We start from the raw sequence: 12,374 nt of genomic DNA, 5'->3' as shown, positions 1-12,374 counted from the left end.
CTTTCTGGATCTCCCCCTGGCCCTTCTTCCTCCTCAGAACGCCCCTCTCCCTCTCCTGCCTCTGCGGTGCTGTTTATGAGATCGCATTCTGCTCCCAGAAAACAGCCGTCCCCGGTTCTCCCGTCCCGGGCCCCGCTCTGGGGCCCCACCGCCTGCTTTCCTGCGCTCGGGGGGGCAAGGTCATTCACACCCTGCTGGGCCACCCCTGCAGGCTTCCATCCTCCTGCTCTCCCGTCACCGTGGTAGGGGTGGAGCAGGGAGGGCACCCTCGTCTCAGCCCACCTACCCATCCAGCCTTCTCTCCTCTGGGTCAGCTCGGGCCCCTGTGTCCAGTGAGACAGGTGTGCCATACACGGGGAGGCTGGCTGAGGAGATGAGTGGGGACTAAAATCCGGCCCACACTCTGCTCCCCAAGCCATGCCCTCGGGTTGGGGGTGGCATCAGCCTGGAGGTGAAGGGTGCCTTTTTAGAATTTGCACAAAGATGCTCTGTGGGTTAGCAGCAGTCCCGAGGGCACCACCTCTGTCTGTCCGTTTACCTGTAGCCCCCAGCGTCCCTCTGCTACCACCTCCCCACCCGGCCCACAACAGTCCGTCCTTCCGTCCATCCAGCCACCCCTGAACAGATGTGAGGGTCAAACACAGGCTGCTATGTTCACCCGTCCCCGCGCGCCCTGAAATCGGACCCCTCCCTTCCATCGGATTCTAGGCTTGAGAATCTGAGGGGGCGCCCCAGCTTCAGCACATTCCCAGGGCTCTTGCCTGCCTCCTTCTCCACCTCTGACGTGCAGCTCCCAGGTACCGGTGTCTGGCCCTGCCACAGGGGTCTGGAGGAAACCGGTCACACCTTGGACTCGCTCTCTGGGGGCGGCAGGCAGCCGTTCTGCTCTTTGTCAGCACCAGCCTCTCCCCCCGCCCCCTCCCCGGCCCCCTCCTCCTCCACCTTCTCATCCAGCCGGCTGGGGATGGACCAGTACAGATGGGCGTCAAGGCGGGCAGCGGCTTCGGCCAGCTCCCGGGCGCTGCACGAGGGTGTGGGCACCTCAAAGGTCTGGTGGAAGCTGGCATAGTCCACCTCATAGAAGCCATCCTCCAGGGTGAGCACTGATGTGAAGCGGTGGCCCCACAGCACCTCATCCACCAGGTAGGAGCTCCGAGCTTGGCATGTCATTCCTGGGGGGAGGGGCACGGGTCAGGGGGGGGTCCCCGCCCCCCTTCGGTTCAGCCCGTCTTCTCCCCCTTCTCAGCTCCTTCCTATACCTGCCCAGCTCCCTCTCTTCGGCATTCGTCCTAACTGTCTCGACCTCCAGCCCATCTCTGCCCTCCTCTGCCCATCAGAGAAGCTTAACCTTGAAACTGACCTTAGGGATCATCTAGTCCAACTTCCCTTTCCACACAGGGCTTCCCACTGGAGCATTCCCACTAACGGGCATTGAGCTGGTACTTTTATCACCACCCAGGATGGAGAGCTCACCACCTCACAAGTGTGACACCTCTAATCGGTTGTTCTTAAATAAGAGCTGAAATCTGGGGCGCCTGGGTGGCTCCGTCGGTTAAGCGTCTGCCTTCGGCTCAGGTCATGATCCCACGGTCCTGGGACTGAGTCCCCCATTGGGCTCCCTGCTCAGCAAGGAGCCTGCTTCTTCTTCTTTTAAAGATTTTATTTATCTATTTGACAGAGAGAGGCACAGCGAGAGAGGGAACACAAGCAGGGGGGGTGGGAGAGGGAGAAGCAGGCTTCCCGCCGAGCAGGGAGCCCGATGCGGGGCTCCATCCCAGGCCCCTGGGATCATGACCTGAGCCCAAGGCAGATGCTTAATGACTGAGCCACCCAGGCGACTCAAGGAGCCTGCTTCTTCCTCTGCCTGCCTCTCTCCCTGCTTGTGTGCACGCTTTCGCTCTCTCTCTCTCTGACAAATAAATAAAATCTTAGAAAAAAAAAGAGCGAAAATCTGCCTCCCCAGGATTTCCACCCCTTGCTTTTGCTCCTCCTCAGTGCCATTTGACACCCATTCAGGAACCTCAGGGCCCGTCACATCGTCTCTTCTTCAGGCTGAACATCCCTGGCTCCCTCTACCATTCTTCATGTGACCTGGCTTCCAGAAATTTTACTTTCTCGATTGCAAACCTGCGTGGCCAAGGAGGACCCTTTCAGCACCTCGAGTATGATAAAAATATATTATATATGATAAATAAAATGATAAATCTCCAGCTGTGGCCTGATTCATGCACAGGAGAGGGCTCACCACCTCTCTCTTCTGGCCATGAGGCTTTAGCTAATAGGGCCCAAGATTACGTTACATAAACATTTTTGGAAGCTGTATCACAGTGCTGCAACATTAAGCCTGTGGCCAACTAAAACCCCCAGTTCTTTTTTTCACCAGAGCCTTTCAATGCGGTGCTTACATAAGTGATTTTTTTAAAGCCTAAATGTAGAATTTTATATTTATTCCTTTTAAATGTCATCTTGTTGGGTTTTGGCTCATTATCCTTGCTTTTCAAAAGCATTTTGAATCCTGACTCTCTCACCCAAAATATTGCCATCCTTTCCAACTTTGTCTCTCTAGAAAAGTCAGATGCGCTCCCAACCCTATCTCCTCCCCAACGCCCTCCCCAGTCGCCTGCACCCTGGGGCTGGGTCCTGTCTTCCCTGGTGGGTGGGCACACCCCCCAGGGCAAGCGGTCCTCCTCCTACCCCGGGGTCTCTCCTCCAGCCCGTGTCCACCTCAGAACAAGGGAGAACGAAGACTGGACGTTAGCTAACCAGAGACTGGCTCTTGGCATTGCAAGCCCTGCCCTGAGACATCTAGGGGACATGGGTGTTGTTGTTCCTCTGGTGAAGGCTGGAAGAAGAAGTGTCCCGGGGCGGGGGGGGGGGGGGGGGGGGGAGGGCAGGAGAGGGGGAGGGAGGAACAGAGGGAGGTGCTGGGGGTGTCAGGGGAAGCGGGCTGGGCAGGGACCTCTCCGCAAGGACTGCAGCTGCCTGGGGCCTGGCAGGAGAGTGGCAACTGGCTAGACAGCAAGGAAAGGGCCCAGGTGACTAGGGGAGAGAGCAGGAGCTAGAAGGAGCGGGGGTGGGTGGTGGTGGTGGCGGCGGCGGCGGTAAAGAAGCAATGGGGAGCCCTGGGGCGGAGGGTGGTGAAAGAGAGGCTTGGCAGGAAGGGCCAGGAAAGGCGTTTGAGGGCCTTGGCCTGGGAAGCCAGCAGCGGCCACAGCGCAGGCCACACCTCATAGCCCTGTGATCACCCGCTGCCGTTTTCTTATCCTCCTCCCGTTTCCAGGTCTCAAGGGTCAGAGCACCTCATCTGTGCCCCTACGCTGGCCTCTTCCGACCTGCTCCCAGACCCTTCACTGTGTTGGCCTGAGTTACTGACATCACGGGGGTGTTGACAGCTCCTTCTGGAAAGGGGCCAGAAATGCTAAGACCGACTGTTTCCTTTGTCAGTGGAAGTTGAGAGTCTTTTGATGGGTGGGGAAACTGAGGCAGAAGAAAGACCAGCTGTCAACCTGTTCCTAAGGTCCAGGCTAGTAATAATTTGGGCCATGGAAGACCCTCACCACCAAGTCCAGGGGCCTGGGCCTCTCAGCAATGGAAAACCCCGGAACCTACCCCTCCTTCCACCCCTGGAACACCAAACCCTGCAGCCGGACTGCCCCTGCCTTAGCCACTTATTTCGCCGGCGACCATGGACAGCCGTCTTAACCTCTCCTCGGGGCAGTCCCCTGTCTGAAAATGAGCACGATCACAAGAAGTGACCTTCGCTAGGACCCGATGAACTCGGAGGCACCGCGCTTCGGGTCCATGCGGGCCACGCAGCGCGCACTGGCTGCGTGCGAGCTCCGGGACCGTCCCGCTCCCGGGGACCCCGACTTCGCGGCCCCTGGGGGGACGCCGCCCCTCCCCACGCCATCCTCACTCCTCCCCGCCCGCGCTCCCCGCCCCCACCCCACCCCACCGCACCCCACCCCACCCCATCCGCACCCGTGGCTTCCACCATGCCCTCGAGGATGACGACGATCTCGAAGTCGTCCCTCTCCAGGGCGCGGCGCGACGCCTCCCAGAAGGGGCTGGCGGCGTCGATCTCGTGGCTGATGACGAGCGGCGACACGAGGAAGAGGCGGTCGTCGCCCGTGTCGAAGCCCACGCTGAGGTCGGTCTGGTGCAGCGGGATGAACTCGCCCTCGAGCGTCTGGCGCGAGCGGATGAGCTTGGCGCGGATGGAAGCCTCCACGATGTGCGACGAGCGCAGGTCGCCCACGCGGAACATGAGGCACAGGCGGCCGTCGCGCAGCGACACCACGGCGTGCGACGAGAAGACGAGCGTGGCGGCGCGCTTGTTGGGCTGCGAGATCTTGACGAACATGCAGCCCACCATGAAGGCGTTCACCATGGAGCCCAGGATGGCCTGCAGCAGCAGCAGCGCGATGCCCTCGGGGCACTGGTCGGTGATGACGCGGTGCCCGTAGCCGATGGTGGTCTCCGTCTCGATGGAGAACAGGAAGGCGGCCACGAAGCCGTTGAGGTTGTTGACGCACGGCGTCCACGCCGCGTCGCCCAGGTGCTCCAGGTCGCCGCGGCCGTAGGCCACCAGCCACCAGATGGCGCCGAAGAAGAGCCAGGTGAGCGCGTAGGCGAGCACGAAGAAGAGCAGGCTGAGGCGCCACTGCAGGTCGGCCAGCGTGGTGAACAGGTCGGTCAGGTAGCGGCCCGGCTCGCGCACGTTGCCCTGCTGCACGTTGCACCGGCCGTCCTTCTCCACGTAGCGCTGGCGGCCGCGGCGGCGCGGCGGCTCGGGGCCCGGCGAGCGGGGGGCGCCGGCCCGCGCCATGGCGGCGGCCGCAGGGGGCCTGCGGGACCCGAGCGCGCGGCGCGTCAGCCCCGGCTCGCCCCCCCCTCCCCACCACCACCAGGGTGTGCCCCGTGCGACCGCCGCCCCCAGCCCCCCACCCCCACCCCGGGGTGCGGCCGGGGGGAGCTTCCTTCACTCTCCGAGCGGGGGGCGCCGTGGAGGCCGCCCTCTGCCCTCCCCCGACCCCGCCCCGGGACACAGACACCCCCCCCCCCGGACCCCGCCCCGGGACACAGACACCCCCCCCGACCCCGCCCCGGGACACAGACACTCCCCCCCGACCCCGCCCCGGGACACAGACACACCCCCCCGACCCCGCCCCGGGACACAGACACCCCCCCCCGACCCCGCCCCGGGACACAGACACCCCCCCCCGACCCCGCCCCGGGACACAGACACACCCCCCCCGACCCCGCCCGAGGGCCCCTCCCCGCCCCCCCGCCCGGCTGCGGCACGCGCCGTCCCCGGACCCGCTCCCCCCGCCCACCCCGAACTTCACCGCGACACCCGCACGCAGTCCTCTTGCTTGCTCCCCGCGCCCCTCGCTCGCTCGCTCGGCCCCCTCCCACAGTTGCCTGCTCTCCACCGGCTGACGGAGAAGTCGTGCAGGGGGCGGAAGGGCAGCGCAACGTCCCCAGGGGGCGAGGGCTGCACATTCCCACCGTAGGACGTGCCCACTGGAAGTCCTCCCGGAGCACTAGGAAGCCCCCCCCCCCACCAATCGCTGTTGGGTGTCTGCCCCCTGTCCCCTGGGTTCTTTCCACCGTAGAAGCAGCCTGAAAGGGGGCAGAGGGCTGCAAGATAGGAGATCAACACGGACAGCGGGGGGAGAGGAAGCACAAAGTTCACCGGGAGTCAGGCTTGTACACCCGTCTAGTCTGTTCCTCCCGAGCCCGCCTCCATCAGATCGAGTGAGGCACTAAGCCCCCACATTTATCTCCCCACTCCCTGCGGTTCTTTCCCACAGCCTCCCACTTCGCTCTGACTATCCTAAGCACAGCACCCCCGCCCCCGTATGCCCCAGAGCTCACATTCCAAGGGAAGCCCACCTAATTTTGCTTCAAATTCTTCCCCCAGAGGAGCGATCTTAACTACACTGCGCCCTGAGAGAGAGGTGCAGGGCCCCTCCCTAGGCCCCGGACCCCTACAAGGAAAGGTTCAGAAGGAGGACTTGGTTCTCTTCAGCCTTCCCATAGCCCTAGGAATTGTTCTGTCCTATTCCAAGGAAACCTGGGTTGGCTGGGGTGGGGGAGGGCTGAGTGGATGGGGGGAATGTGACAAGGACCACAGATGGCCTGGGTGTTTGACCAGGTCCTGGGGAGAGACCGCCTGGATATGCAGCTCCAAACCCAGGTCTCCAGAATTTAAGTTCTGGAATGAGGTGCTCTGCAGCCAGACCTCCGGAGGATGTGTGTGTGTGTGTGTGTGTGTGTGTGTGTGTGTGTGTGTGTGTGTGTACTGGGGGAGAGGGTAGGAGGAAAACCCAAAAAAGATAGCTTGGAGCTTAGGGATTGCCCCCCACATTTATTTTCCAAGAGGAGTCAGGGGACACAGGGTCCAATGCAAATTAGGGTCTTCCCCTCCCGCAACAGTGGGCTTCCCTTTCCCTCCCTGCAGCCAGGGATGTCCTCTAGAAGTTCTAAGCACGGACTGCTCAGAGACCCCAAGTCATGCAGAAGAGTACCTGGGTCCCACTTGTCCTAGCGTCAGCCCCAGATGGGCTTCCAGATGTTTGCCCAGGGTCTTAGGTAATCTGACTCCCAATCTGCCTGCTTAGATCTCTCTGCCCAGGGGCGGGAAGGAACCCCACAGTCTGATCACCGCCAGATCTCTCTTGCTCTCCATGGCCCCGGGGATCTAGGTGAGCCTTACTTTGATTGTGTCCCCTCTCCTGTCTTCCTGAGTGGAGGCTGTATATTTCTCAACGGGGAAGTAAAGGCGTGAAATAGACTTGGTTTCTGCACCTTCCCTCCAAAGATCCCTGTTCCTCCAACCTACTCCTTCTTCATTCTTGTGCATGCTGTGACCCCTCTCCAGAAGACCCCAGTGCCACATTTTCCTGGATCGCCCTTTCTCCCCCTAGGGAGTGCTGGCCAGCAAGAGGGTTTATTTTTTGGAGGGGGATCTGGTGAAAACTCCCTCAGGAACAAGCCGTTCCCAAGCCCCCACTTGCCTTGGATTTAGGGGCCCAAACCCAAGTCCCCCGCAACTCAACTCACAGCGTGTGGAGAGGAGAGGAGCCGGCAGCAGAGACCCCTGGGGGGTAGCGTCCATGCCCCTGACACCACCCCTTCCCCGGCCCCCTTGGAGGGTGGGAGCCACAGACACCGCCGTTTCTCCTAAATGTAGCAGCAGCTCTGACCAGGACTTGCTATCTGTGTCATCCGCACTTCCCAGGCTCCCCTGCTCCTCTCTTGTTTCCACAGCAACCAGTCTGGCGACAGCTCTAGAGCATCCCCTCCCCTCCCCAGTCCTGGGTACCACTAGAGGCTGAGCCACACGCCATAGCTATTTTTAGCCCAAGTCCCTCCTCCTGGACAACTCAGAGCTCGCCTCCTCACCCTCTCAGGAAAAAAAATAAAGAGAAAAGGAGAGAAAAGCCAACACGCTCTTCCCTAAGAAGCTTCTTGCTCCGAGAAAATACGGGCCCTGATGTGTTTGGGAATAAGGCCTTCAGTCTCCTGGGGATTCAAAGGGCCACCTGGGAGCTGGCAGCCCATGACCTCCAGCAGGGGCCTCTGGGTGCAGGTACTGCTCTCAGGCAGACACCATCATGTCTCCTATCTTTGAAGAGGGTGCCCTGATCCAGAAGGAGGTAGCTAGAGAGAGAAGAGATTCACACAAGGAAGGGAGGTGGGGTCAGGGGTTCTAATCTTTGTCACCGATTTGTAATGTGACCCAAAGGATTTGTTTCGCTTCCTTGAACCACAGTTGTTCTGTTTTTCACAGGGCATGGACACGTGCAAATACCCTCTTTCAGCCTGCTTCACAGGGTGTGCAGATCAAATGAGGCAATATAAATAGAAGGGCTTTTTTTTTTTTTAAGAATTAAAGTCTTCTTTTTTTTTTTTAGATTTTATTTATTTATTTGAGAGAGAGAATGAGAGATAGACAGCACAAGAGGGAAGAGGGTCAGGGGGAGAAGCAGACTCCCCAGACTCCCTGCTGAGCAGGGAGCCCGACGTGGGACTCGATCCCGGGACTCCAGGATCATGACCTGAGCCGAAGGCAGTCGCTTAACCAACTGAGCCACCCAGGCGCCCAAATAGAAGGGCTTTAAAGTGTATTTTGTTAATAGCGAAAAGTCTAGAAACAACCCAAATGTCCTACAGAGAGAAAAGCCTGAATTAGGGCTTAAAACTGTTCATCCAATGAACTTCTGTGGAGCCCAAGTGCCGGGCAATGTGCTGGGTGGGAGTGGTTACAGAAATGACTCGGTCTCTGCCCACATGGAGCTCATGGTCCAGTGGCGGAGAAAGACGGGCAAACACATAGTGGTAGTGTTACCGCTGTTAATTCCTCGAGCAGCAGCGATGAACTAGAGGACTCGTCTCACAGCCCAGGGAGGGACCCCATGAGATGGGTATGATCTTCTCCATTTATAGATGAGAAACTAAAACAGAGAAAGACGATTTGCCAAATGTCGCAGAGGCAGAGATCATAGTCAGACTCACCCATAGGTGTCCCTGCTTCACTGATGCTCTTCACAAAGCCACCGGGCCTCCGTAATGGAATAGCTGTGGTATAGGAACATAATCGGTGACTATGTTCATATATGTAAATGCGCGTGGAGGCACACTCTTGTATGGAAAAGCAGTACGTACAAATATTCTTATAAGTTGATCATAACCATAGAAATAGGTGTAGGAACATTGATAAAAATCAGAACAAAATTTGGAGAAATACAAATATTTCAATGCTCATTTTCCCCAGGGAAATAATTAAAAGCAGAGAGTGGTATACAAGTGGCAGGTGTCTAGTGCTATTATTACCCAAGATATTGATCTGTTCTTCTCCAGGTTCCTTTAAACTGAATAAGAAGATAGGAGCCAGAGGAGCGGGGAGATGTAGAAGTCGACACCGGAGGGTTAGAAGTTGCTGGAATGACCTGGTAAGGTGGAAAAGGTAGTACTGAGTAATATAATCTCAGGAGGCAGTGATCTGGGTTCAAGTCTCAACTCTGTCTGCTGTAGGAAAGACCTTATTAGAGTTCGAAGCCGACGGCCAAGAAAGAATTCTTGAGACGTCCTTGGCAAAAAGGTGATTTTATTAAAGCACAGGGACAGAACCCGTGGGCAGAAGGGACTGCATTGGGGTCATGAGCAGTGGCCCATCATACACTTTCGAGTTGGGAGGGGGTTAGGGACAGTGTAAGTCTCTAAGGAATTTTGGAAGCAAGGTTTCCAGGACCTTGAGAGGGCTAGCTATTGTTGGGAGAAGGTCATTTGTTACCATCTAATAAAACCTGAGGCATGAGACCCTTCAGATGTATATCGGTGGACCATATGCTTGGGGGATGATTGCCAACACGTATCTTGGGGGGTTTAGAGATAAAAGAAGTTTCCAAAGGAATTCTTATACGTTAAAGTAGACTTACAGGATTGGCGGGGGGGTGGTGGCTCAGACTAGAATTGCCTTTTGCCCTTAGCAAAGTATCAACATCGAGGCAGTTGAGTCCCTAGAGGAAGGTCACTGTGTCTGTCTCAAGGGCTTGTCAGTGGGCTCTAGGTAGTAAAGAAATTTAATAATTTTTCTTCTGCCTTTGTTTCCCACATCATGTCCACTGTTAGCTGGGTGACTTTGAGCAGGTTGCTTAACCTCTCTGAACAGTTTCTTCATCCAAGAAATGAGGATAACTATATTGTCCCTCTCTTGCGGGTTGTCATGAGGCTTACATGAGGCAATGCCTGGCACACTGCAAGCACTCAGTAAATGCTAGCTAGATCTTCCTTCTCCGTGTCATCCTTAACCCAGGAGACTCCCGAGATCCCCACCCACGCTGAGCTGCGTTCCTCTGTTCTGGCACCGCCCAGTGAGACCTGCAGGGGGCACTCTGGTACAGTGCCCTGCTGTCCCCAGCCCTCTTGCCCATGTTTCTTGTTCCAAGTGGAAATGCTGAGTTTTCAGCCCGAGATTGGCATCAGGAGGGCTGTTAAAGCCCCAGTAACCATCCCTGTCTCCTGGGCCTGGCCCTGTCACCTGAGCCTTGGGACGGCTAGCCTGCCCTTCTCTGTCCTGCCAAGCAGCTGCTCACGTTGGTTCTGCTGTGCCAGGAGCTTGGAGAGACGAAACCAGACCCCTGGGCAAGAGCGCATTTGCATAAAACTGGCCCCATTTCTTGAGGAGGGTGATGGGGCTGGTAGGGCCATCGAGAGGGTGCCAGCCAGCCCCCTGCCTCAGTCTGGCTGACCACCACCCCGCCCCTGATTTATCCACCCTTGCAGGTCCTGGACTTCACCCGGTCTCTAACTTCAGTTCCTTGTTTATCACTGAGCTTGAAGAGAGGGAGGGGAAAAAAAAGTTATCTTAGATTCCAGGGTACAGAAAAATAGGCAAGATCCTAGCTTTTAAGTATTGTGACAGAGAAAGCAACTTTACAAGGAATTATTAGTAAAACATGTCAGTACTGTGGTGATGGTGGGAGATTGGGTTTGGAACTCGAGAACGTTGAGGGTGGGAGGGGCATGGCTGGAGCCGCGTCGGTGGTCCATAAAGAACCTTGTTACCAAGTAGCAAAAGGAGCCGGCTCTGGGCAGGTGCATTCCTTATGGCATGTAGCTTGGAGAGCAAGTGGTACTTTGGGGCAGAAATAAAAAGGGGAATCCCTCTAGTAGGCACAGCTCTGAGCCAGGGTGCAAGGATTGGCAAGCTGAATGCAGTTCAGTTCTTAACTTGCCCCCTCGGTGAGTGCCTTTGTGCAGTCCACAAACTATGCAGCTGTATGTGGGAGCCCTGGGACCAACCAATCTGGGAAGGTTTCTTTGAGCGAGATCATGAGACTTCTTGGGTGATCATGAGACTTCTTGGGTAAAATCTTGGAGGTGGGAGAGGAAGTATGATGGGAAAACAGGAGATGGTTGAGCCTTCTTCTTCTCCTTCTTCTCCTTCTCCTTCTCCTTCTTCTTCTTTTTTTCTTCTCCTTCTCCTCCAGGGAACACTGATGTGGGACTTGATCCCAGGACCCTGGGATCATGCCCTGAGCCAAAGGCAGACGCCCGACCAACTGAGCCATCCAGGCGCCCCGATCAGAGTCTTCTCATAAACAGGTCTATCTTGCTTGATAGGACTGGGTGCAGGTTGACCAGGATTTAAAAGTCATGGCATTTAGAGGTGGTCCAGAATTAGTGCTCACTTTCCAGGTCAGGGATGGGTCCGAAGAGAACAGACAGGACTAAGACCCAGGCTTCGCAGCTCCTCGTCTCTGGTTGTTTCTTTATTCCCTGTTGCCTCCCCACTGCCACAGTGTATTGGGTATTAATGGAATTTTTATCCATTGGACCCAGTTGGAAAGATACTAGAGGAACCACTTCGTTAAAGAACTTCTAGGAAGGATCCTTTAGTAATGTGATTGAGCATCCCCCAACTTATGTCTTGTAAAGGTGAGTTTGTGAATATTGCATTTACTGAAGGCAGAGCGTATATATACCTAAGTTACAGTCCTTTCGTGACTGGGGCACTATAGCTCGGTCCCTCTCTTGCAGCTCTCATCTGTGGTCCGAATCATCCCGCTACGAGGTACCCACTACTCATGGAAATTGTTCAGCTAAAATGTTGCTCGGAATCCTGTAGTGAACACAGGATAGAGTCATCTCTACCCTTTCCAGAAGAAGGTCAAAGAAGACATGAGGCCAAAGTTGGAAGGAGTGAGTCCAAAAGGAGCAATTGAGAATGAGAAAGACACAATTTGCTAAGCTGACAGAAGAGGGGAGGTCTTCAAAAAGAGATGGTTCTCCTAGCTACCATTCAGAGGTGGTCCAGAACGGGTCCTCACTGCACGGGTGCGGCATGGGTCCCAAGAGATCATCTTGTGTGGTAGGCACGGACTTTGCAACCCTGGCCAATTTTTCATACTAACCTGTGCGCATGTTGACAATTAAGATTCTATTTAACCCACGTAGATTCACTCTAGTGTTACCCCGAGACAAACTTTGGAGTCAAACACATGTGGATTCAAGTTCCAAAACTAGCACCTTCTAGCTATGTTACCACAGGCAAGCCACTCAGCCTCTCAGAAGCTGGCTTTCCCATCTCAGGTAATACATCTATCTCGCATCCTAAACACTCACAAATACTAATGTCCCATGCCCTTTGTCACTGGTTCCCTATTGGGCTCCTAGTGACTATTTTAGAACTTCTTTTTAATTTTCTTTTTTATACATATAAGCTCTATGCCCAACGTGGGGCTTGAACTCACGACCTGACCCCGAGATCAAGAGTCGCATGCTCTACCAACTGAGCCAGCCAGGTGCCCTTAAGACTTATTTTTTTGTAAAAAGGTTTAAAAATTAAAAACAGTCATTTGACA

General features: G+C 56.0%; 1 protein-coding gene across 1 annotated transcript; it reads right to left on the bottom strand.

The window, feature by feature from the left end:
- Positions 1-840: 840 nt before the first annotated feature.
- On the bottom strand, positions 841-4,828 carry KCNJ9 (potassium inwardly rectifying channel subfamily J member 9). The gene is made up of 2 exons (XM_028090957.2): positions 3,982-4,828; positions 841-1,172 (listed from the first exon to the last, which is right to left on the bottom strand). Exons 1-2 carry the CDS (start codon positions 4,826-4,828, stop codon positions 841-843), a joined length of 1,179 nt encoding a protein of 392 aa, XP_027946758.1.
- Positions 4,829-12,374: the final 7,546 nt, after the last annotated feature.

Source organism: Eumetopias jubatus, unplaced genomic scaffold (genome assembly GCF_037043125.1).
Source record: "Eumetopias jubatus isolate StellerSeaLion01/CBP00866 unplaced genomic scaffold, mEumJub1_p1.0 scaffold_12, whole genome shotgun sequence".
Classification (NCBI taxonomy): Eukaryota; Metazoa; Chordata; class Mammalia; order Carnivora; family Otariidae; genus Eumetopias; species Eumetopias jubatus.
The sequence above is the reverse complement of the archived record's forward strand: the minus strand, read 5'-3'. Positions and strand labels throughout refer to the sequence as shown.